Below are 25,813 nucleotides of genomic sequence, written 5' to 3' on the forward strand. Positions count from 1 at the left end.
TGTGAGATGCTTTGTGATGGACTGGCGTCCTGGTATCCCATTCCTCCACAAGAGCAGCATACATCCGTCACTGAAGATAAGTAAACGACTGCCTGTGCAAACTCTAGATCATTCATAGTCGGTTGAAATGATTTTTTCACAGGTCATGTGATGAGGCCCAAACGCCGCGCTGTGAGTGTGTTCCCGCTCCGCAGAGTTCCATTTGCTCAGGAAGTCAGTTGCCGTCCAGCCAGAGTGACATGACCCCTGGGAGAGCTCCTTCATCCGGTCCATAGGCGTGTGTGTTGCATTGAATGGTTTCGGTGAAAGTTTTGAGGTGTGTGTGTGTTTGTTGTGAAGAGGCACAGGGACTAACTTAAGGGAGAGGGCCGTGGACTGCTTTGTTTGGGGGGCGTAGTAGGGGGTACTTTGTGCCATATACAATGGGCCGCATGCATATGGTGAGAAAGAATGTCAGAGGGGGAGCCTGGAGCACTGGCAGCTGTGTGTGTGTGTGTGTGTTTGAGCAAGTGAGCCAGTCAGTGAAGGAGCAGCTGCACACTGTCTTGGACAGCAGGACTAGAGAGTGTGTGTGTGTGTGTGTGTGTGTTGTCGGGGGTTGGGGGATGTTGGGGTTACTGGGGCTGTTTGGTCTATTTGGTGTTGAGCCATAAATAGGCAGATTTTTGGCATGATATTTGCTGTCTCCGAGAACTTGAACCCGCGCAGTCGTGATGCGTCTCGTGACACTTTGTTAATAATACATTCTTTAAGATTAAGACTCAAAAATGTAAAGCCGTTAAAACTAAAGCGTACGCCGTGGTGCTGCAGAATTCCTAAATCTGTAAGTGTTTATTTTCTATACCAGTGGCTCGTGCTGCGAGCTGAATTACAGGTTATGTAAATTATGTTACTTACAGCCTGGGCCACATGCTTTTGGTCTAAAACGTTATCATTTCTACCCTAACACCTTGAGGTGTGTGTGTGGTTGTGTGTGTGTGTGTGTGTGTGTGTGTGTGTTTATCCAGGTGCATCTCAATAAATTAGATAACCATCAAAAAGTTGACTTATTTTATTAATTCAGTTTAAAAAGTGAAGATCATATTATACAGATTCATTACACACAGTTTTTAATATTTCAAATGGTGATTTATTTTAATTTGGTGATTGTGACTTACAGCTAATGAAAACCCCAAATCTCAGAAAATAAGAATATTAGATAATTAGAGACCAATAAAAAAAAAAAGTAAAAATTTTTAGTTTAGTAAAAGATTAGTAAAAAGTGTGAAGATGTCCATCACTCAGTACTTGGTCAGTGTTTCCTGTGCATGAATTACTGCAGCAATGGGGCGTGGCATGGAGGCAATCAGTCTCCCCAAACCACCACTGACTGTGCAAACTCTACACTCAGCCTCAAGCAGCTTGGACTCTGTCTCTCCTCTCTACCTCCAGACCCTGGAACCTTGATTTCCAAATGAAATGCAAAATTGACTTTCATCTGAATAGAGAACTTTGGCCCACTGAGCAACAGACCAGTCCTTTTTGTTTTAGCTCAGGTACGACACCTCTGACGTTGTCTCTAGTTTAAGAGTGGCTTGACATAAGGAATGAGACAGTTGTAGCCCGTGTCCTGGATACGTCTGGGTGTGGTGGCTCTTGAAGCGCTGACTCCAGGTGCTGTCCACTCCAACGAGGCTTTCGAGGCTGCGCATACAGCAGCCCACTGGACCAGACTGAGTCCATTTACAGACTCAGGAAACCTCTGCAGGTGTTTTGAGTTCATTAGCAGATTAGACTGTGACACTGTGAGTCTCCAATATTAAACTTTTTACACAATATTCAAATTTTCTGATGTACTAAATTGAGTGTTAATCAGCTAAAAGCTGTAATCATCAAAATAAAAAGAAATAAACACTTGAAATATTTAAATGTGTGTAATGAATCTGTATAATATCATTTTCACTTTTTTAAAATTGAGTTACTAAAATAAGTTATGTTTTCGATGATAATCTAATTTATTGAGCTGTACCTGTGTGTGTACACACACACAAATATTTTTAAATGTAAATATCGGAGGAAATCGATTTATGTATGTATCACAGTTCTTTTGTGTGGCAATTCATGTATCACTGAACTTACACAAGACTTACTATTTTTTTAAATAAAATTTTTATGTATCTGTTTCTATTTGAGGTTACAAGAACGTCGCTGTTCATCTATAATCCTATTTAAGTCTATTCACATAGACTAAAACCAGAATAAAAAAAAAAAAGATCATTTATATTGAATCAGTAGTTTGTAAAATTGTGATATTTGCAAAATCGCAGAACAAATCTAATCAGCACCTACAGTATGTATCATAATATCGTTTTGGTCGCTGGTGAACGTGGTACAGTGTATATAAGGAGGAGCTTGTTCAGCTGTTTTGAAATGAGTCTCCAGTGTAAGTGAGAAACAGAAGTAAGGCTTTTTTGTGAAGTTTCCTCTGGTTGAGGGGCTTTCTGCTTCATGTGATAACAGATAAGCATGAAAAGTTCAGAAAGAAAAAAGAAAACTGGCAAATTTCTATGGTGTAAAAGGAATAAAACACTGCTGGCACGATGTTCGAGGGGAAATGAACAGCTGAGGGTGATGAGACGTGTTTAATTTTAATCAGAGATAAATACTTGATATAACGGTACCTCAGTACAGTAGCTCAACACAGTAGCTCATGCTAAATTACAGGTTATGTTAATTATGTCACTTACAGCCTGGGCCACATTCTTTAGTCTAAAACGCTATACAAAAAACATTCTATTCTCTCTCTCTCTCTCTCTCTCTCTCTCTCTCTCTCTCTCAGGACGGTAGCTGCAGAAGTCAGAAAGCAGGTATCTCGGGAGTATGGCTCCCCCCAGCTCTCCAAAAAACGAAGTGGAATCCATCAGTCAGTAAGTAATAGCACTTTCCTGGACAAGTGTGTGTGTGTGTGTGTGTGTGTGTGTGTGTCATGATCTTATTATATGATTATACAATCTAGATGACACTAGATAGGGTGTATCAAAATACACAATAATCTCCTTTCTTCTACTTTCTGCTCTGTAAAGCTTCATAATGGCTCTAATCTGAGGGGCTGGTTGTTAATTGATGATTTCTGAGGCTGGTGACTCTGAATGAACTTCTCCTCTGCAGCAGAGCTCAGTTTTGGTCTTGCTCTGGTGCTTAATGGGTTTTACAAACACACTCGACACAATACAGTACTGTTCATGTAAGAACTGGTCCAGAACAGCTGACCTTCACGTCTTAAAATAACACCTGACTGTTAGTGTTGTTGTTTTTACTTAATTAACGAATGTCATATGCTTTATTTCCGAGCACAGTGGAACCTTGGATTGCAAGCATAATTCGTTCCAGAAATGTGCTTGGATATCAAAACTCTCGTATATCAAAGTGAATTTCCCCCATAAGAAATAATAGAAACTTCAATGATTGATTCTACAACCCAAAAATATTCATATAATCATGATTTATACGAATTATAAAGTAAAAATTCTTTACCTGCACTTTACCTTTGATAAGAATCGTGGCTGAATTAGACGAGAGAGGAGAGATGGGGCTACTGTGTAGGATGACTTTCACATTTACTCACACACGCACACACACACAAACACACTCAGTGACGCATGAGAGAGAGAGAATCATTGGCTCAGTTGTGATCACGTGACGCTCGGCAGACAAAGCACATAGTACTACGTTATATCAAGATCTTGCTTGTTTATTTAGGTAAAATTTATTTTAAAATTTTGCTCGTCCTGCAAAACACTCACAAACCGAGTTACTTACAGTCCAAGGTTTTAATGTGTTTAAAAAAATCCAGTGTTGTAAAACAATCCATTGTTTTAAAATAAAATAAAAAAAATCACCAAAAAAGAAACATTCAGTTAAATGGTGTGTCCAAACTTTTCCATAGTACTGTATTTATAAACTGTGTGTGTGTGTGTGTGTTTGTGTGTGTGAGAGAGAAAGATGTCTCAAAATTGAATATATTGAATATCATGGAAAAGTACTTTTTTTTTCTAATTAAGTTAAAAACTTAATTTTTTCCTTGTTTTGTATAAATTACACAATCTAATTTTTAGACTACCTCAAAATATTTCCTGAAAAGGATTTACATTACTGAAATGTTCAACTTCTGAAAATGATGTTCACCTCTACAGTCAGTACCTGATCAGGGCCATTTAAAACAAATTACTGCATCAGTGAGGCATGGCATGGAGGTGACCACCCTGTGGTGCTGCTGAGGCGTTACTGAAGACCAGGCGTTGCTTTAGCAGCAGCATTGAGCTTGTCTGTAGTGTTGGGTTGGTGTTTCTCATCTTACTCCTGACGGTAGCCCAGACATTCTCTATGGGATGCAGGTGAGGCGAGTTGGCTGCCCAGTTAAAACAGTCAGCAAACCAGTTTGTGGTAGTTTTGGCCCTGTGGGCGGGAGTTGGGTCCTGCTGGAAAAGGATATCAGCATCTTCATAAAGCTTGTCAGCACATGGAAGCAGGAAGTCGCCAGAATCTCCTGGTAGACACTGTGTTAACTTTTACTTGGTAAAACACAGTGGACCGACGCTAGCAGATCACATGGCTCCCCAAAATCACAACTGACTGTGGAAACGTTACACTGGACCTCAAGCACCATGGACTCTGTTCCTCTCCTCTTTTCCTCCAGACCCTGGACCATTACCTCCAGCTCGATTTCTAAATAAAATGTAAAATTTACTGTCATCTGGAAAGAGGACTTTGACTCACTGAGCAATGGTCCAGTCCTTTTTCGGGTCAGACACTTCTGACTTTGTCTCTGGTTCAGGAGACCTTTGATATTAGAAATGCAACAATTGTAGCCTGAAGATGTCTGTGTGTGTGTGACTCCAGCCTCACTTCTCTCCTTGTGAAGCTCTCCAAAGGTCTTTAATCAGCTTTGTTCAACAATCTCCTTAAGTCTCCGGTCATCCATGTGGCTTGTGCACAATTTCCTACCATACTTTTGTCCTCTAGTCAACTTTTCACAAATATGCTTTTATGTTGTTTGAATGATTTACCCAAACTTGAAATATTATAAAATGTTGAGACTGTTTTTTTTTAATGCTGTAAGCCGTACTCATCAAGATGGAAACTAGAAAGGTTTGAAATATTTCACTTTTAATCTAAATCTTGAATATGAGAGTCTCACTTTTTGAATTAAATTCTGGGGAAAAAAAAAAACCCTTTTTTCATGGTATAAACTTTTTTAAAGATGCATCGTGTGTGTGTGTAAAATTTCATGACTATACCGGGTGCAGAAATCCCGAGACGAGCGCTCTACAAGCATAACCGTAATATTGGTTTCACATTGCAGTCATTTTAGTTCCCATGAAAGCAGGCCGTAAGGTTTATGAGCTGAAGTAAAAAAAGGGAAGTGGTGATGATCACAAACTGTAATTGTTTTCACTTCCACACCATTTACACAAACCCACTCATAGTAAAATTTTTGTAGATTTCAGATTCAGTAGTGTGTGTGTGTGTGTGTGTGTGTGTGTGTGTGTGTGTGAGGTGCCCCTTACAGAGGTGGTGGAACCGGTTGACTTTGAGGAGTATGTACAGAGTCATGCCCCCATGCCTGAGCCCGGGCCTCTCCAACAGCTCCTGGAGTTCCCCTCTGACGACCTGGAGCTCATCCTGCAGGAGCGCGAGTGCACCACACTGGAACCAGCCCTGCCTGAGGAAGAGTGAGCTTTTAACACACATGCACACACGCACGCACGCACACACACACACACACACACACACACACACACACACACACACACACACACACACACAGGCTCAGATACACACGTCTGTACAGAAGCATCCAGGAGATGATTCTTATTATTAGCGTTTATTGTGGGTGTGTTTGATGCGGAGATGTTTTGTGTCTGCAGCACGCTGGACCAGAGGGTGAGAGATGCGCTGGGCGTCTACACCGACGACTGGCTGATTATCCAGAGAAAGTGAGTGGGATGATGGTGCATTCATTTGCTTCTGGAGGAGAATTGAGGATAAAACCGCATTCCAGTAACCACAGGAAAGCTGCAGGTCCTTAGGGAAGACGTGAACGCAGAATTACTGCATTTTTTAACCTCCATGCCTTCAAGCCACAACATGGGGTCCTTTTGTTAAGCTCGCCAACTAAAACTTCCTAATTCATTAACCTAACCCAACTAAACCTAGTTCCAAAGAAATCAATGTATTTTTCCTCTGGACAGATGTTAAACAAAAACAAGTTACCTTCTTTAAAGAACACAGCCTAAACAGCAGTCTTATTTAACAAATGATACATTTATTAGCTAGCCTGGTGGAATTTCCTAAAAATATCCTAATGTCGAGCAGATCACATCTCTGCTGGTGTTTGCAGCGCAGCAGGCATCAGCGTACAGAACTGTGTGTCCATCACACCACAGCGTAGAGTACACAGTGGGTTTAAACATACGGACCAAAGAAAAAACTGTTTTGCAAAACTGAGTAGGATGGGGCATCCTGCTGTCTGGTGTTTCACAGTGCTTCCCAGTGACTTAGAAAAAAACACTGTAATAACCAGAGGTGAAGTCTGCATGCGCCTGGTGCACAGCTAATAATTTACCCCCTCTTTACAGCTGTACCTCGGCATACAGACGCACATTTTGCAAACCGTTGGAAAGCCAAGCAAAGCTATATATATATATACACACACGCACACACACTGTATGTGCATTTTGTGAAAGATTTAGTGAAGACGTAGCACTGCGGGTCACAAAAAATATTATTAAGGACGGTAGCAAGAAGAAACAGGAGTTGCTTTCAGTTTGGTTTTTAAAGCAGCCGGTGCCGAGAGGAATTTCATATTTTACTTTATTTACACGTCTTTTCTAAATGTTTTGATTGTTTTTTTATATGCATGAATATGATTATAGTGTTGGAAATTGGTAATATTGGTAATATTTTTGCGTGGCTGGAACGGATTATCTGCATTTACATTATTTCCTATGGGACAGTGTGTTTCACAATCCAACATTTCACCTTAAGGACTCGCCTCCGGTAGGATTGAACTTGTATGCCGCTGCACACAGAGACAGTTCATGCTGGCTGTAGTGGTGCCATAGATCATAAGTGTTGTGTTTTATTTTACTTATACCCAGGGTGAGTGTTACAAATAGGGCTGGACGATATGGCAAAAATTAATATTACGATATATTTCTTAATTTTGGTCGATACGATATAGTTCCAATATCGAAATGGACAATATTAAAAAGCCTCAGAAAAAAACTGCAGAGGACATACACAATGGATGTCTGCAAACTGAAGTCTATAATACCTCCAGGCACCTCCTATTAAAATTATATAATTTTTTCATTAATCAAACAGTACAAAAAAAAAATAAGGTTCACTTTTAATTGGTTTTTAGCCTTTACAAACAGGAAATGGGAAATAAACTATCAAATAAATAAAACTCTCAGGAGTGTGTGTGTGCGCGCGCGCTTCGCCTTTTCGGCTTTGCACACACATAGACACACACACTCTCTGCCTTACACACAAACTCCGCTCTGTCTCGAAACACGAGAGGAGAGGAAAAATGGATCTTTACCCCATATGAGACTTGCTTTTGCTTTATACGTGCGCTGTGCAAACACGCTAACAAACACAAAAGTAAATATGTTTCTCACACACATGTGGTCACAGTGTTATAGTAAACAGAATACGCGTGCACGGGTGTTGATTATACCAGTAAGAGACGAGCACTAAGACCCAGCAGGGGAGGCGATTACCCACAATTCCACAGCGCAAGAGAGAAAAAAACCGTTGGCTCATATATTCAAATGTATATAGAAATATCGGAAATGTGTTTAAAAATCATATCACCGTTATTAAAAAAAATTCTATCGCGATATATATTTATATCGAATTATTGTCCAGCTCTAGTTACAAAGCACTGACACTTTACTTAAAGATCTGCTAACCAAAAGATCAGCCATCACTCATTACACGTCTTACTATAAATAACACATTTTAGCTGATACAGGTCCCGGTGTATGAACTGTAGAAGTGTTAGTGTATTAGGCCGAGCGCACTAATCTAGAACTCGACCGCGCTGTACTGTAGTATAAAACCCTTCACACGTCTTTTCTCTGTATATTAATGTTTTCTGCTTGTTCTGTCTCAGATACCAATGCTACAGTACCGTCCACAGTCCTCACAATACGGAGCAGCAGAGGGAGAAGCGCAGAGCTCTAGTTAAGCAGATGTTCGAGCTGGATGTGGCTGCAGCCATCGAGCGCTCAGAGGAGCAGGTGAGACGCGAGCCACACGGCCCCGACACCCAATGGCCCCGACGGCTGATCTGGCTTGTACAGTATGATAGTAATGCTCATTTAGAGCAGAGGTGTGTGTGTGTGTGTGTGTGTGTGTGTGGGCAGCTTCATTACAGAAGAATGATACACACACCCTGGAGGTCCTGAGGGGCGGAGCCACATCTCCAGTCTGGTGTGTTTAAATGTGACCCCCGTCCCGCTCCCCACCTTCTGTGTATCTCACCGTCTTTATCTGCACAGGGGCTTTACTTACCGCTGCACAATTCATACTTACTGTATAAATCACACCAAATTTTGTCTTTCTTTCTTTAATTGCCGTTCGCTGCTCTTTATAGTCTGTCTGTCCAAAACACAAAGAGTTTCACACTCTAAGATTCCATTCAGTCTCCTTTAGCTGTGATTACAGATGTTGTGTCCAGTTCATGTGTGAAATTAATTCCTCGTGCTCCCAGAGCCACTCTCTCTCTCTCTCGCTCTCTCTCTCGCTCTCTCCCTCACACACGATAATTTGACACATTTGAGTTGTTGCCTCTCTTTGGCCTAGCAGTTAAGTATTTTTAATATCGAAATATTCAGTTTTTATGATTTCTAAAGGCATCCTCGTGCTGCAGCAGTTATTTGCATATGCCTAAGGCATTTACACAATACTGTAGCTTTAGATTTTCCTGATCGTCAGACACGTTTCTTCTCAGGACGTTATCTGTCAGGCCTGCGTCGTTTCACATGCAAAATCCAGCAGCTTTTTTTGTGTTTTTTTTTTTTTTTTTTTTTTTTTGTCTGATGCTTGAGTAGTCTCTAGTTTAATAAGAGCTGCTCTCTTTTCTGGCGTGCAAACATTTTTCAAATCAGATGTTTTTGTTGTAATATCACTATACAGCAGGTGACGGCGATGAGGGGGAGAGCCCCGGGGATGTCGCGAGGAGGAAACAAAATAACTTGACCATAAATAAACCTCTTCTGTAACTTTGAAGTCCACTGTACGTCCCGTACACTAAAATAAATACTTCAGGCACTTCACTTATTCCTCATGATGTTATTTGTTGATGTATGATTTTTATCAACTTCCAGGAACAGGTTTTTTCTAAGATCATGTGACACAATTCATCACATAGAATGACACATTATTTACCAATTATGTGTCTTCTGATGGCATCTGGTTGCACCTGAACTCATTAAGGCATTCCATTGTAATGGGGGTGAATACTTATGCAATCACTATTTATTTATTTATGATCATCAATACTAATGAACTAAAATATTTGAATTATCAGTGTTATTGGATCGGAAGGCCATTTCACTTGCGGTTAGTAGGACTAAAAAATGTGGAAAGATTAAAAGGAGGGTGAATACTTATGCAAGCCGTCATGTAGGGCGTGTGCAGGGCCATTCTGTCATGACCTAGATAAAGTTCAGGAAGCTAAACCCAGATGAACCCACGCTAGCAGAAGGTCTTCCGTCTGACCTCTCGTCCCCTCTCATTTCTCTCACGTGTTTTCTGTCAGAATAAATTTTTAGAATTGGTTCATTAAATTCCTGAAATCAAGTCTTATTGTATGTTTGACTTAACCTGTCATGTGAATGAGTTTTTCCCCTTTGGCTGATCTGTAATATTTTTTTTTTTCTTAAAATTAATGAAATCTTCCCTGCTCGAGACTGCAGGTGTCCTGACTTGGGAGCATTTTTTAAAAACAGTTTTAGCGGTTCTCACCTTCCTGTCAAATTGGTTACGTAAGACAAATTAATAAAGAACAATAGGTTAAAAATAATATGGCTGTCAAAAATACTGCTCATGTCCCTCTGTTCTGAAACTGGTCCAAAACTGCACATTGTCTGGAACTGCAAGTGTGTCTTTGTGCTGCACAACTGTGAGCTGATGAGAAACATTATGCAAGACAAACATCACTGGTTGGTACAAAACCGAATTGATCATAGCTGCTTGGCTTTTAGTAAAGATAATCAACTGAGTATCATGGGTTGTGTGTGTGTTTTTACCTTTCAATGGTAACTGCTTTACTTCCCAACAACCTATCGACTCACAATGTACCTGAACCCTGAACAGTGTTATTTTAATTGATGGTGTGTGTGTGTGTGTATATGTGTGTGTACAGGATGACCTTAAAAGGAGGTCCCTGTCTCTGGACGACACACCGCGAGGCAGCTGGGCCTCCAGTATCTTTGACCTAAAGAACTCCTCTGCAGACGCCCTGCTGCCCTCTCTGCTGGAGCGCACCGTGGCTGAGGACATGGACCACCGCAACGCAGAGACCCGCCAGCAGGGGCGCTACACCGACCTGCTGGGGCTTTACCCAGCGCCGGACGAGGTCGGGACATTGTGTTTTATTTTTGGAACCTTACAATTTATTTTATTCTATTTTATTGTAACAAAAATAGTAGAGTTTATATTTTCTATTCTTTCCTATCTCCTTACTTAATTTTTCTTTCCCCAAAGTCACAAACAGTGGTGTAAGCATTTCACTGCGTATCAAACTGTGTATGGTTGTGTATGTGACAAATAAAAAGATTGAATTTGAACTGAATTGAAACATTAGTGTAAAGTACGGAATGGACAGTTACAAGAAAAGTCTTTAATCTACAACATAGTTATCGACCCTTTCAGTGAGTATTATGTTATAAACATAGTTACAAAATACGTGTTTATTCTGATGACCTGATGTTACATGGCTGTTGTATCCAGATCTTTTACATTTTATTTAGGAATTGGATTAATATTAGCTAAACATTATTGGAATATAATAACAGATTAGCACTGCAGACAGGAGGCGCTGTTCAGCTAAACTGACCGGTCACATGGTCACTGTCAAGATCCTTATGTCTTATGTCCGCATTGGAACTGCTTACAGTAAAGAGAAACTCGTGGCCTCCCGGCGTAATGTTTAACAGTCACTGAGAAACGTAAAAGAAATTATTTATAGGATGGAAAAAGTTTTATCTTAAATATTTTCATCACACACACCACCTCATTAATCATGTGACCTCAAGGTCTAGGGTTAGAATGATCGTCAATTAGATCTGTTCGCTACTCAAAAATTTAGCAAGCCAACTTCACTTTCCTTTCCCGAGATAGAAATGCTGCATATGAAGCCCCGTCTAACCAGTTTGCTTCTTAAGAACAGAAAATTTTGCAAGAGATTTTCCTCGGCATTGTGAAGTTGTTTCTTTCTCTTGGCACAGAGAGACAATAAAAGAGCTGTGAAGCTGCTGATTCAATTCAATTTTAGGGCTTCGTGAATTTTCAAACTGATTTTCTAAATAAAAAAATATGACTAGTGTTGGAAATTGGTGATATTGGTAATGTTTTTAGTGGCTGGAACGGATTGTCTGCATTTACATTATTTTTCTATGTGACTGTGTGATTTACAATATGAACTCGGCCCTGGAACGAATTGAATTCTGTTCTGGACCGAGGTGCCGCTGTATCTGAGTGTCGTCTGTTACCTGATGTGAAAGTGGACACTCTTATTACAGAGCTCCTTGGAGCAGGTCTTGGAAAGTGTCTGTTTCTGCCTGATTTTGCTCTGTGCTCTTTTTCTGGATGTCGAGTGTAGACCTACATTACCGTCCTCACTGCTGCTTTATATCTGTGTACACAGCCCTGTGGTGCCTGTGTCAGTGTTGCCATGGCGATGTCACCATGGAGCTTGATTCTTGTGTGTGTGTGTGTGTGTGTGTGGCAGGATGAGGCGGTGGAGAGGTGCTCGGTCCCTGAGGTGCCTAAAGAACACACAGGCCAGAGAATCATGGTCAAGTGTTTGTCTCTCAAGTGAGTTGAGTTTGCTCTGTGTTTAATGCCTTCACTGATACATGACTTATCGTTTTTATATTACTCTGACGTGATTCTAGTTTTGCACATTACACACTTATGGATATTTGTTTTTTTGCACTCATTCTGCACACTTCTGGACACCTGCACATTCATCCACATTTACACATTTCTATTTAAATCCCGCTTCATCTCCACACTAAAGTTTCTATACCTTTCTATATTTGTACAGAAAAATATAATTTTCCGTATTTGTACAGCTTCTCGTATTTTATATTTTGTATCTTCTATAGATAGATAGATAGATAGATAGATAGATATTTTTAGGAAAAGTTATTTTCTATATTTTATTTCTTATTTCATTCCATATTTATTTCCTATTAATAATCTTTTTTTAAGGTCACGGGTGGCTGCTTAAGCATTTCACTGCATATTGTCCTGTGTATGACTGTGTACGGGACAAATCAAATCAAACCCTTTCCTTCACTGTGTCGCCTCTCCAGGTTTGAAATAGAGATCGAGCCGATTTTTGGGACCCTGGCCCTGTATGATGTGAAGGAAAAGAAGAAGGTACGTGTGTCACGTGTGGCATGTACGATATTCGCTGCTTTGTACTTTTGAGTAAGTGTTTGAGTAAGACTTGCTGTGCTAGCCGTGCCATTAAACCTTCCGAGCGCTCTGGTGTATCTGCTCTTAGATTTCAGAAAACTTTCATTTTGACTTAAACTCGGACCAGATGAAGAACATGCTGCGCCCCCACAACCCCCACACTGCCATCTCCACCCTCGCCCGCTCCGCCATCTTCTCCATCACAGACCCCTCTCCTGACGTCTTCCTGGTTATCAAGGTACGGCCACTAGGGGGAGCGCCTGTGCACCAAGTGTGTGTCTGTGTTAAAGTGTAGTGGGTTTTAAATGTGAGCGATTACAGACGTGCATCATGTATTTTATTTCTGAAGCATAAACACAACTTATCTGTGTGTGTGTGTGTTTCAGCTGGAGAAGGTCCTGCAGCAGGGAGATATAGGAGAGTGCTGTGAGCCTTATATGGTCATAAAGGACTCAGATTCAGTTAAGGTACTGGTGTGCTGTATTCCGAGTGTGTGTGACGCGTCTCCGAGTGTGTGTGACGCGTCTCCGAGTGTGTGTGACGCGTCTCCGAGTGTGTGTGACGCGTCTCCGAGTGTGTGTGACGCGTCTCCGAGTGTGTGTGACGCGTCTCCGAGTGTGTGTGTGTGTGTCCCGTTCAGATAGTGACAGATGTTCCTGTCAAAGACTAGAGATGGGAATCTGCCATCACCTCCCGATATGATGTCATCACGATACCTCGGTGCTGATTCGATTAAAATTGCGATTCTATAAATGACATTATTTTATAAATATCCTGATTCGATATTACATTTTTCCAAAGTTTTAGAAGTGTAGAAGAACCTGACTGTCCTGCACACAGTTTTGACAACACCTCTGGGATATATTAGGGCCGGGAATGCGAGCCACGCCTTCTTGTCCAACTTCAGTGTCTGACCTCACAAATGCGCTTCTGGAAGAACGGTCGACAATTCTCGTAAACAGACTCCTAAACCTGTGTGTAATAAGTGTGTGTGAGACTAATTCACTCACAGAGTTTGTGATAATGTAGCTCCATAAAAACACGTTTCTATTGCTCCACTCTGAACTTCTGCTTCTGCACTTGGTACATTATGGTTTATATTTGAGTCTGATCAGCTGATCACCGGTCACGCCCACTCAGACTGAACACCAGACGATTCCGATCACTGTGCGATCGAGCGCTTCATCTCTATTATAAATGTAATAAACAGTTCCACTTTGTGGCGTCAGTGTGTTGATACGTGAATCAGCACACAGAATCCTCACCTGTCATAACTGAATCTCTGTATCTATAACTAACCCGAGCAGCCGCTGAGGAATCCGGACACACCCCTGAATGCAGTACCCCAGTAACATTACACCGTGTTCTGACTGATGCACGGCGCTCCAACAGTTGCGGCAACTTCTCACGCCCTCGCTTCACTTTTAGGAATTGGTGGCATTAGTGAGGGCGGGCGGAGCTTGTGCACAGCCGCCGCTGCCAGCCCCGAGCATACATATCATATTTCCAATGATTTCTCAATTAGCAAACTGCTGCAATATTTGCTGTCTTTTTTGAAATAACCAAAGTCCAGTAAAGTTGGAGCGGCTCAGCACAAACCTTGTGAGCTCCTGCTTTGATTCACTCTGAGCCTGGATTTTAATGCACACTCTGTCTAAAAACACAAAAACTTTTCCTACTTTTTCTTTTGTGTGCCTGGATGTCTTATTGTGTGTGTGTGTGTGTGTGTGTGTGTGTGTAGCACAAGGAGAAACTTGAGAAACTGAAGTCCCAGGCAGAGCAGTCTTGCAGTCGTCTCGGCCGCTTTCGGATGCCCTTTGCCTGGACGGCCATCCACCTTTTCAACATCGTCAGCAGCGTCGGGGGGCTGGAGCGCTCGGACTCGGACACAGACACGGGTTATTATCGACACTCCTACTTCCTGGTGTACAGACTCTGACTGACTGACTTATTAAATACATCAACATTCTACGGGTGTTTATCGTCTGCTTGGTCATGGGTGCACCACATTGGGCTCCGTTTACTGATGGACATCTGTTAAAAAATAGATAGATGGGTTGATGGACAACGTTATTAACAAACAAAAAAATGAATAATTGAAAAATAACCACCAATTTACACCCCTGACCAGTTTACCATCGCCACTACTGCACCACTCTCACTGCACCACTCTCACTGCACCACTACCACACCACTACCACACCACTACCACACTACTACTGCAACACTTTCACTGCACCACTACTGCACCGCTACCACACCACTCTCACTTCACCATCACTTACTGTCAGATCATTTATTTTCCTTTTAATATAACCTTCCTGACTGCTGCTGAGAACTACACTTTGTTCTTGCGGTTATTAAAGGTTTTCTTTTCTTCACTCACAGAGCGCAAGGGCACATGGACCGAAAAGAAGAAGAAGGGGTTCGAGCGGATGAGTGTTGGAGAGGACATGTGCAACCTGACTAACTTCCGTCCAGCCACGCTAACCGTCACCAACTTCTTTAAACAGGCTAGTGTGTGTTTTTATTGTTATAGAGTTAAACAGAGTGGGAGTCAGACTGTTGTGTGTTCAAGTGCAGGCGCGTGTGTGCGTGTGTGCGTGTGTGCGTGTGTGCGTGTGTGTGTGTCTCTGTGTGTTCTCTGGTTCATGGCTCCTCTCTTGTCTGATTGTATTAATATGAAACACAGAGAAACATCTTAGAATGCACTGAACCTCACGTACAGTATAGATAGGATGCATCAGTCAGAAGTTTGTACACCCCTTATTCTAACTCTATGGTCATTCCTGATGTTTATTTCTTTCTACACTGTGAAAGAATGCTAAAGGCGTCAAAAATACACAATAACCTCCTGTTGATAATAAGATGTATCTTCTACTTATGTTTTTGTAAGAACTTTCGCTCGGGCAGCACAGGCACGAGGCGAGGTCTTACGGGAAAAGACATTTTATTGGTCGAAATGGGAAAAAAGGGGAGGGAAGTTGTGAATGTGGGTCTGGAGGCAGTGCCCATCTGGCGAGTGTTGGCGGCAGGCAGAGTGGAGGAGTGCATGCTCTTTAACGCCCTCGGCTTGCTCACCAGGGACTATCTGACCATTTTGATTCATACACATTTAAATTCCATACAAACTTAAATAATTCTTTTGATTTGGTAAAGCTGCTTTGGGACAATTGTTAAAAGCGCTTTACAAATAAAATTGAATTGAATTGAATTAATGTGACTCCTCTCGCTGTGTTGGCCGGCCAGCCACGCCCAGATCTCCTTGGGTGTGTCTGCAGACAGGAGTCCGACATGACATCGGGCCGCTGGGCCACTTTCCCCGTTGTCATGTGCAGTGGCCCTTATCCTGTTCTGGATCCTGGTGGTTGGCTCTACGTGAGAGTGAAAGTGCCACGGGAGCTCGTGCAGTCCTTTTGTGGTTGTCTGCTTAAAGTGATTAAATGTCTGCATTCACTTCTAGCCTTTGAAGGCCCTGGTGCGCATGGCATCACCCTTGTCATTTAACTCTACTCTTTACGCCTCTGGACGCTGAGCTACTGTAAGTCCCCTGCCTCATTTTATAGTGACGAGAAAGCTCGAGATTCACTAACGATGATAATCCACCAGCCATGCTCGAACTAGTGGCCTCGCCCCTTCCCTGCTCCCACACCTGCACCGCACCTATCAAAGATTCATAGAAGATTGAGGCGCGCACCGTGACCGCTCTGTAAAGCTTCATAACGGCTCTAACCTGAGGTGCTGGTTGTTAATTGGTGATTTCTGAGGCTGGTGACTCTAAATGAACTTCTCATCTGCAGCAGAGCTCAGTTTTGGTCTTGCTCTGGTGCTTAATGTGTTTTACAAACACACTCGACACAATACTGTTCATGACCTTCATGTCTTAAAATAACACCTGACTGTTAGTGTTGTTACTGAATGCCATGTGTGTTATTTTATAGTATTTAAAAAGTCCAGTGTAGAACTATAGAATGTAGAAAATCACTAAACAACAAGCATTGACTTAGAACGTGTGTCCAAACTTTCGACTCATCCTGTGTATAGCCCAGAGTGTACACCAATCCTAAAAACGTCATGCTCCAAAACCCCCTCGTTAGGGATCTGTAGGTGGATGTGATCAGCTGGTGTTTATCAAGCTCTGTTCTCTGAATGTTACGCAGAAGAACACACTCTCCTGTCCAGTGTTGAGAAAAGTGTGCTGTAATTACTGTGGTGTGTTTTGTCTTCCTGTAGGAGGGGGACAGGCTGAGCGATGAGGACCTGTATAAGTTTTTAGCTGACATGAGAAGGCCGTCCTCTGTGCTGCGCCGACTCAGACCTGTCACGGGTAGAGTGCTGAGCGCTTGTCTCTGTTTTGCTGTCTCGACATGTTTCCGCCCCGACGACGCTTCACACTCACTCTGGCTTTCTGCGTTTTAGCTCAGTTAAAGATCGACATTTCTCCTGCACCCGAGGTTCCTCACTACTGCCTGTCTCCTGAGCTGCTGCATGTGAAGCCCTACCCCGACCTGCGTGTGCGGCCCACCAAGGAGGTGCTGGAGTTCCCTTCACGCTACGTGTATACACCTCACACCACCTATAGGTCAGTTTCTGTTCACACACATTACAGACATGAGTCATGTTTGAGCTTTCAAATCTTTAAACCGGGTTTTGGAGACGGAATCAGCAAAAGATTAGTTCGATATAACAGCTTTTTAAAAAGCAGCACGTTAGGAGACGGCTGTGTCTCGGTTCAGGGGCCGCATCCTTCATAGGACGCATCTGCAGGCTGATCTTAGCGTCACAACTACAGATGTAACGTTTTAAAGGCTCCTTCACGGCCCAACCTGTCCCGAGATTCTTTGCGAGCCGGAGAAGAGACGATAGTGGATGCAGCTTCCGAGGAAATAAAAAATAGGTGTATAGTTGCAAGCAGCAATAATTGGGCCCAAGCACCTGTGCCATCACCGCTCAGGCGCAACACACTTCTAAAAAAACTTCCAAAAAAATCATTGGGAAAAATGCGTCATGTTATGATGTCACTTAGTGTGATGTCACTCATATTGATCTTCTTACCGTTATGACATTTTATATTATCTAACTAAGTAATTACGTATATATAACTAAGGAAGTTATGAGCATGTTAAGACCTCCAATAGGGTCCAGATGCTGAAAAAAAAATGGTCAATGTAGTTAAAATGTAGTCGCGTGCCGTTAACCGAGTGCAGCTCAGCTCCGTAGTCCAGACCTTCACACTCTACACAGTCAGCGGACACCGCACACTCTGTGTCCCCTGAGATGAGACATATTGAATGTGACTCCGTGTTAAATTATTTGATTATCCCTTTTTTTTTTTATTTAAGGTACCAGAGTACCCCTCTGTCTTTGTGTGCCTTGATTAAAAAAAATAGTGGTTTAATTAAACCTTTTTCCCTGCTGTTTAAAAAAAAAAAAAAATCCTTGTAATACCTCTTTTTAAATGATAAATAATTATCAATATTAACTGATATGAAACAATTATTGTGATAATTGTTTTTGCCGTATGTCACAGCTCTACCATAGGAGAGGTTTTAAATGTTCAAGTTTTACTAGTAATTAAAGGCAACGTGAATTATCTGCTATTTGTTTTTTTGCTGATATGAAAACTATCTGTAAACCATGATGCGTCCTGAACTGTGAGTTTTGCGATAGGATGCGCGGCTAAAGGACAGTGAAGGGGAACACAGGGAAACAGTAAACCACAGTCTGGAACAGTAATTTAAAATATGAAAGATTCCTTTTATTATAAAGTAGAAAAATAATAAAGCATACTTTGTATAATACAATAATGTCAATGTCAATTTCTTTTCTTTTCTTTTCTTTTTACATTCTGTTTACTGTTTATTAAAAAACGTGTCTGTTTTAGTGAGTTTAGTAGGTTTTGGTTGCCACCTCAGGAGTGTTAATAAAGATCAGAGTTTTTCATCAGTTCTGTCTACTGAGAAAAGCAGCAGCTTTCATTGACCAGAGTCATCAGTTCCACCAGTTCCACCAGTTCCACCAGTTACTGATCCCTCGTGTGCCGTCTGCAGACTGGACGGGACGATTAGAGCTTCCTGCTTGTCCGTTTCTGTAACTCGGTCAGCTGCTGCCGCTGCAACTCCAGCTGCTCTTTGTGTTTCTCCGTCCAGCTCATCAGGTCCTGCAGAAGGTTGTTGTGCCTCTGCGCCGTCTCCTGTCAGGAAGAGATGTGTAAAAAGTCTGTTTAAGTAAAGCATCTTAAAGCTTGTCTACGACGGTGTCGTATCACAGTGTTATTGAGTCTAAGTAACGTTACGCTGCCACGTCATGTTTAGCGATTGTGATTCTATTCTATAACCAAATCTGCTGACTGTTATGTATTTTGTGCAGCAGCTCAGCAAAACCATCAGAGAGTCTTCGTATGAGAAACGACTGAAAAAACTGTGTTAATATTTCTCCCTGATAAAATAAGGGGTGAGAATAGCTAAGGAATCTTGATGATCTGAGCAGGAGGTACACACACTGTCAGGACCTCGCAAATGTATATGTTTAGCATCAGTGGTCATAATTATTACTGATGTCATCATGAACTATTGGCTGAAATGGTCAAAAAAAAATTTATATATATATATATATATATGTATATATATATATATATATATATATATATATATACAATTTTTATTTTTATTTTTAGGTAAAAAAAAAAGAGAGATACATAGTTTAAACGAAAATTAATAGTGATGATAAAAATCCTTTAGCCAGTGAAGCTTTCATGATGGCCACAGGTTCTGGTTACTTAAAAAAATGAAATTGAGGAATTGCGCGCTGTCCTGACTCTTTAAATCTTTATATTTTTTTAAATGATCTAACAGAAGAAAAGATCTCCGGGATGCTGTGGTTGTCACAGTGACCTCAGAAGGAAGGCCGATGGATTGGGGATGCCGTGACTGATACACACCTTTATTGCTCTGATCTGCTCAGGGCCGAATCGTCTTAGGGTTGCGTCGAGATGGCCGAGTTTGTGCTTTAGATCCACGTCTTCTCGCTCCACCTCGTAGACCAGACCTCTGGTTTGTTGAGCCTGGACTTGTAGCTCTGCCACCTCAGCCTGCAAGGAAATGACAAACAGCTGATCAGATTTCACATTCTTTTAGAAGCTTTATTTTCAAAGCTTGGTTTTTAGTGCATACTAAAGTCCCATAGTATTATGCGAGGTGTGTGCTTACCTGTATGATGCCGAGCCTGTCCTTTGTCTGGCGCTCGGAGCGGACGGTTTGTTCTGCGTCCCGACTCAGACGCTCCACAAGGCTCTCGGTGTGTGTGACGGCGCGGGTGACGCGCGCCAGCTTGGCCTCGGTGTTCTGATGGACGTGATGCAGTGACTCGCTGAGTTGCAGCACCCCGTACATCAGCACGTTCACCTCATCCTCTAGCGCCACCTTCGCACCGGACCGCGGCACGGCAGGTGCGCCAGACGCCCCGAAAACCCACACGCACAGATACATCCATGTGCAGGAGACCTTTGACATGGCGACTGGCCCCTCGAACGGCTGTGGAAGGCGGGTGAGAGATCAGTGCTCGCTCAGAGTTCCAGCGGGTCCCAGGAATTTCTCGTTTCTGCCAGCTTGTGACGGCTCTCATCAGCTTTTATACGCTGCGTGAGAATGGTGGAGACGATCCCAGGACCGATCACGCTGACCAAACACGTGCCTTCCTGTGTGTTTGTGTGTCTGTGTGTCTATGCAGGTGACCTTCGGTTGTGCAGTTCAGGCAAAGGTCATGCTCAGTTTTTGCTTGGCCTGCTGTGTACCTGCCAGCAATAACGCAAGCACACACTCGTTCTCTAAACTGGTGTGAAGATTTATTTAAAACACACAGTAAATAGAGCAGGGCTTTTTATCATTTTGAACTTTGTATGGTCTGAATATTGAAATCAGGCTGGGAGTTCAGTGTACATGCCCTCGTCTCCTGTTCAGTGTTTAATCTGGTGGAAAGTTGAAAGGTTTAAGGTCAGCCTCTTTCATATTTGTTTCATCATATCACTTTGCTTTGGGTCTCAACCAGAAAATCACGGCAAGAGGTCAATGTCTTTTATCACCAGTGAATATGTGTTAATCTGTCTTTCCACGGGCTGCAGTTTACCTTGTACTCGTCCCAGTCCCACCATCGCCCTGTAGCACACTGAACAGGCTCTAACTAACGAGCTACTTAACTGAAAGAAAAACCAACCAGATGTGCTATTATTAGTGTTCCAACTTTGACAGATGAAATTGGCTGCCGTATTCTTAACAGATATACATTTTAACTAATGCAAATTTAGGAAATTTATTTATGTTTAACAACTTTGAAGGAACAGAGCAGTATGACTTTATGAACTGGAACTAACGAGCATGAGAGATGCAGTTTTTAAGCTAATCGCAGATCAGCTTAAAAGATATAAAGCAGGATGATGAAATGAATTGTGAGTTGGTTGAGCTGGGGTCAGGGGGAACTCGCGATTAAAGCATTCGACTCCTGATCGGATGGTTACAGGTTCAAACCCATCCACCACTGTTGGGTGTCTGAACAAGGCGCTTAACCTTCCACTGCACAGCTGTATAATGAGATGAAAACACAAGTCGCTTTGGACAAGGGCGTCGGCCAGATGCTATAAAGGTAAATTATAAAATTTTTATAAAATCTCAAAAATTAACCTTTAATAAATAAGATAAAATATCTAATTTGACTGGCGCTGCATGCAGTGGATGGCTAGTATGGGGGCGTGGCAACCCCCCCGCAGGCAGGTCATCGAACCCGTATACTCAGATCTAAAAAAATCAACAACCGAGAGCCTGAGCTGCCTGAGCCACCGATCCCACGTCTTACGTTTAAAGTATTTTCCCTTCAAGGTTGATCAAGGTCACAGCTTTGTTTTTATCCAAACTTCTGTCTACAAGCTTTTTATAACGAAACTTGCACCTGGTGATGACTTTCCTCAGTCGTCTTATTATCGACATTAAACATGACATCGCCACACACAGAGCCAAACCTGGTCGTATAATTACTTTGCACTAAATAAATAGGAATGCGTTAAAATTTTGGGTTAATCACCTAATAGTAATAATTTACTAACAGTTTAAACCGGTCTCCCAGTCGTTCCAAGAACCGCTTAACCACAATGAAAAGTTTCTCTGTGTGTGTTATTACGCTGCTCTTCTGTGTTCACCACATAAAATACCACTTCCCTGTTTGAAACTGTTACTCCAGTACAGCAGCATCAGCGGCGGCCAGTTACAGTAGAGTTAGTGACGTCAGCGGCGGCCAGTTACAGTAGAGTTAGTGACGTCAGCGGCGGACATGGCAAGAAATGTTTTAGAAATGACTCAAAACATGAAAGCAGAGACAGAAGCACTTAATGGGATTTAAATCTAAAGTTGCAGGTTCAGTTCCTGTTATTCAGTCAACATGCTGGAAAGAAAGTGTGGCTTTTTTTATTTGATTTAGTAAAGAAAAAAATATTTCCAACTCATCTCTTTTTGAGAATTTTTCCTTAGAAATAAAGATGACCAGGAGCCTGATTTAGACGTTCATCTTTATTTCTTGATCTATAAGATACTGTAGATCCTGAGGGTAATGTGACTAATAAATTGGCCCATGTGTGTGTGTGCGTGCGTGCGTGTGTGTGTGCGAGACGTATGTACTGGACATGAGTAGATTTTTTTAGCCCGTTATTTGTGCACTTCAACATGTTGTTTTTATACAACAGAGAACTAGGACACACTGTTTACACGTGTGCTTGCGCTCTCGACGTGACCATGTTTACGCGACCTATATGAAGACTCTCTGGTGGCCTGTACGTTTGTAGTTTAAGTATTTTTTCCCCTTTATTTTTCTCTTTCTCTCCCTGCTGTAGGAATCTGCTGTACGTGTATCCTCAAAGTCTTAACTTCAGCAGCAGACAGGGTTCTGTACGGAACATTGCAGTAAAAGTGCAGTTCATGGCGGGAGAGGACCCCAACCAAGCCATGCCAGTGAGTACACACACAGTGATACAGTACTTAATCTGCTATAATTGCTCACTTTCATAGAGAAGTTTAGTTCTTATTTCCCTTTTAATTCTTCCTAATGAGTTCGCGTGTAGTTTTTGATTTATATTTAAGTCTTAATCGTGGCTGGACATCGATGATTCCGGAGCTCCATGTCGTGCACTCATCAGTCAGTGTTGAAATGCCCATTTGGACGGTGGGTCGGATTTGGCGCGGTTGGGGCTCGCACACGAGTCTCGGACTTGGACGTTCTTTGTTGCACGTCCCGACTGCCATGACTGAAAGTTATCTGGTGGACAAAGCTTTGGCTCGGCTTGGCGGCAGTAAACAAAGTTTGCACGCATCACCTCTGAGTGCCAGCCAAGGAGAGAGAGAGAGAGCGCTGCCCGTGTGCCTCCTGACCGCGAATATTGTTTTTGTACTTTGGTTCCACAATATATTCTATTTTTGGAGCACCATGCAGTGTTTTGGAGCATTGCTATTGTTGCCAAGGTGATGAAGACTTTGTGAGTCTGGTGATAACTAGCCTTTCCCAGTCTTGTTCTGTCTTGTTTTAGTTTGAATTTTCTGCTGCTGAGAAGGAGCAAGTTTTCCCACAACTGAGTCACACAGTTTAATTTAATTAAACAGGAATTATAAGGGCGGCATGGAAGCGTAGTGGTTAGCACTGTTTCCTTGCAGATTAGGCTCATTGGCATACCCAAATTGCCCGTGGTGTGTGTGTGTGTGTGTGTGTATGTATATGTGTGTATGTATATGTGTGTATGTATATGTGTGTATGTATATGTGTGTAGACAGTATGTGTGTAGACAGTATGTGTGTAGACAGTATGTGTGTAGACAGTATGTGTGTATATGTGTGAGTGTGTGTGTGATTCAAGATTCAAAGAACTTTATTAATCCCAGAGGGAAATTGCTCTTGGTTATACAGTTGCTCAGTTTAATTTACCGGGAAGCAAGGAAAGTTTTTTATATATATATATATATATATAAGACAGGAAAATAAAATTAAAGAAATAGAAATGTAAAAGTTAAAAGAAAAATAACAATAAATAGAAGTAAAATAAAATAGAATAGAATTAGCTCTGCATATAATTTATATACATATTGCACTAGAACTGTAGTGTAAGTGAAAAAAAAGTATTGCACAAGTGAATTATAATCGGATATTGCACTTAGAACATTAAGTGTTGTGAACAGAAGTGTCAAAGTGTCAAATGTTATTAACCAGGAACTACTGACAGTCACTGGCCCGTAGTGAAGATGCTACAGAGAAGAGTTATATAATTTAGAGGGCCATTGTGTTAACTGACCAGTCCAGTTTATTATCCAGATGCGCACCTAGGTATTTGTACTCAGAGACCATGTCCACTGTCTCTCCCTGGACAGATATTGGAGTCACAGGGGTACCACATTTCCTAAAGTCTATCACCAGTTCCTTTGTTTTCTTGATGTTGAAGGTGGTTGCACTCACACCAGAAAACAAAGTCATCCACCACAGACTAGTATTCGGATATGTCACCATCCTTAATACATCCCACCACCACAGAGTCGTCAGAGAACTTCTGTAGATGGCATGATCATGAATTATATTTAAAGTCTAATGTATAGAGGGTGAAAAGAAATTGAGACAGAACAGTCCCCTGAGGAGCACCAGTACAGTGTGCGCGCGAGAGTGTGCGCGCAAGAGTGTGTGCGTGAGCCCTGTGATGGGTTGGCACCCCGTCTAGTGTGTAACCCGCCTCGTGCCCCAGTCTCCTGTGATAGGCTCTGCCCCGTGACCCTTTATACATGATACAGTGATGTAAACACTGAGCAAGCGAGTGATTCTAAGCTGTGTTGTGATACGAGGGACTTTACAGAACTCTTTCACATGGAGCTTTAGCTGGAGAACACGTGTGTAACATGAACCTGAACAAACAGAAGCGCCTGGGATCCACCAAGACTGGACAAGATGATGTACAAGACGTGGTCAGTGAACTACAGCTTGATGTCCTGACTACTCTGCGCTAAGCTGTGGGAAAAACCCGGTGTACAGTTCCTCTCTCGGCAGCATTACTCCTGATGGCGTCTCCTGTTTAACTTTTCCTCTCTGTGTGAACAGTACCTGGTCTGATACATGAATGTGTTCTGGTTCCAGCATGATATGGCATTTTTTTTTTTTTATTATTTTTCCAAAACAGGTCATATTTGGAAAATCCAGCAGTGCGGAGTTCTACAAAGAGGCATACACACCAGTCATCTACCATGACAAGTAAGATCTGTTAAGTGATCACACACACTTAAATGATGAGAGAATGGAGAATGATGAACCTCATGCACCAGCGTTCTCGCTCCCTCTCCCCCAGGTCTCCTGAATTCTATGAGGAGTGGAAGATGAAAATTCCTGCTAACCTCACGGACAACCACCACCTGCTGTTCACCTTCTACCACATCAGCTGTCAACCCAAGCAGAACACACCACTCGAGACGGCTGTGGGCTACACCGTAAGACCTCCTACCTCTCTGCGTCTCATAATGTATCCCTCTAAAAGCGCTTTCTTAAAGACACATTCAGAGTGTATTTACTGTATACATTAAAATCACAAGAATATAATAGGTTGATCTAAGTCTAAACAATCATTCAAATATATTTATTACATTACACATTACACAATACACTGGAAATGTATAAAAATAAATAGAAACCCTGGAAGTATTTTTATCAAGCAGTTCTTTTTCACAACAATTTCTGTACGAACCTACCAAGTCACATGACCAAAGTTTATAATATTTGAGGAAGAAACAGTTTCTTTAATCACAGTAGAGCTCACATGGGACAAAGAACTTGAGGAACTTGTCCTGAGGTTACAGGATTCTTATGCACTTGGCATAAATATGTATAAATTAATATATATGTTTTTGTGCACTTTACAGAACAGAGATGTCTAAACACGTCTCTCTCCCTATATATATTTCTGCATCATCATTATTCTGAACCTGTTTAGTCCCAAAAAGTATTTTATTGGTCTCATGCTTGTGGGTATTTTAAAACGGTCTCCTCATATATTTTGGGTCGCTCTCGGTGTTATCTGTGTATAAGCATCAAGTCTGCCGATGCGTTGCGGT

At 41.9% G+C, this 25,813-nt stretch overlaps 2 protein-coding genes across 11 annotated transcripts in view; one reads left to right on the forward strand and one right to left on the reverse strand.

Annotated features, from left to right (window-relative positions):
- Positions 1-25,813, forward strand: part of LOC128518839 (dedicator of cytokinesis protein 6-like) — a 56,954-nt gene that overhangs the window by 3,137 nt on the left and 28,004 nt on the right. For all 10 annotated transcript variants that reach the window (XM_053492172.1, XM_053492163.1, XM_053492164.1 and 7 more), the window contains exons 2-17: positions 2,819-2,906; positions 5,536-5,711; positions 5,907-5,975; positions 8,162-8,288; positions 10,418-10,630; positions 12,005-12,090; positions 12,594-12,660; positions 12,788-12,937; positions 13,086-13,166; positions 14,441-14,597; positions 15,088-15,212; positions 16,933-17,026; positions 17,119-17,281; positions 22,574-22,691; positions 24,889-24,959; positions 25,054-25,192. In XM_053492172.1, the coding sequence (XP_053348147.1) occupies positions 2,819-2,906; positions 5,536-5,711; positions 5,907-5,975; positions 8,162-8,288; positions 10,418-10,630; positions 12,005-12,090; positions 12,594-12,660; positions 12,788-12,937; positions 13,086-13,166; positions 14,441-14,597; positions 15,088-15,212; positions 16,933-17,026; positions 17,119-17,281; positions 22,574-22,691; positions 24,889-24,959; positions 25,054-25,192 (1,924 nt within the window). The remainder of the gene's footprint in view (positions 1-2,818; positions 2,907-5,535; positions 5,712-5,906; positions 5,976-8,161; positions 8,289-10,417; positions 10,631-12,004; positions 12,091-12,593; positions 12,661-12,787; positions 12,938-13,085; positions 13,167-14,440; positions 14,598-15,087; positions 15,213-16,932; positions 17,027-17,118; positions 17,282-22,573; positions 22,692-24,888; positions 24,960-25,053; positions 25,193-25,813) is intronic.
- On the reverse strand, positions 18,436-20,286 carry angptl8 (angiopoietin like 8). The gene is made up of 3 exons (XM_053492192.1): positions 19,908-20,286; positions 19,640-19,789; positions 18,436-18,892 (listed from the first exon to the last, which is right to left on the reverse strand). The coding sequence occupies exons 1-3, from the start codon at positions 20,208-20,210 to the stop codon at positions 18,764-18,766; spliced, it is 582 nt and encodes a 193-aa protein (XP_053348167.1). The 5' UTR covers positions 20,211-20,286; the 3' UTR covers positions 18,436-18,763.

This window comes from Clarias gariepinus, chromosome 3, assembly GCF_024256425.1.
Source record: "Clarias gariepinus isolate MV-2021 ecotype Netherlands chromosome 3, CGAR_prim_01v2, whole genome shotgun sequence".
NCBI classification, from domain to species: Eukaryota; Metazoa; Chordata; class Actinopteri; order Siluriformes; family Clariidae; genus Clarias; species Clarias gariepinus.

What these genes read in the sequence shown, in the direction of transcription:
- angptl8 (XM_053492192.1), bottom strand. Translation starts at nt 20,210, where the DNA reads ATGTCAAAGGTCTCCTGCACATGGATGTATCTGTGCGTGTGGGTTTTC. An exon ending in ACAGGCTCGGCATCATACAG is followed by an intron (nt 19,790 to 19,907) that starts GTAAGCACACAC and finishes ATTTCCTTGCAG; the next exon opens with GCTGAGGTGGCAGAGCTACA. An exon ending in AGCAGATCAGAGCAATAAAG is followed by an intron (nt 18,893 to 19,639) that starts GTGTGTATCAGT and finishes TCTTCCTGACAG; the next exon opens with GAGACGGCGCAGAGGCACAA.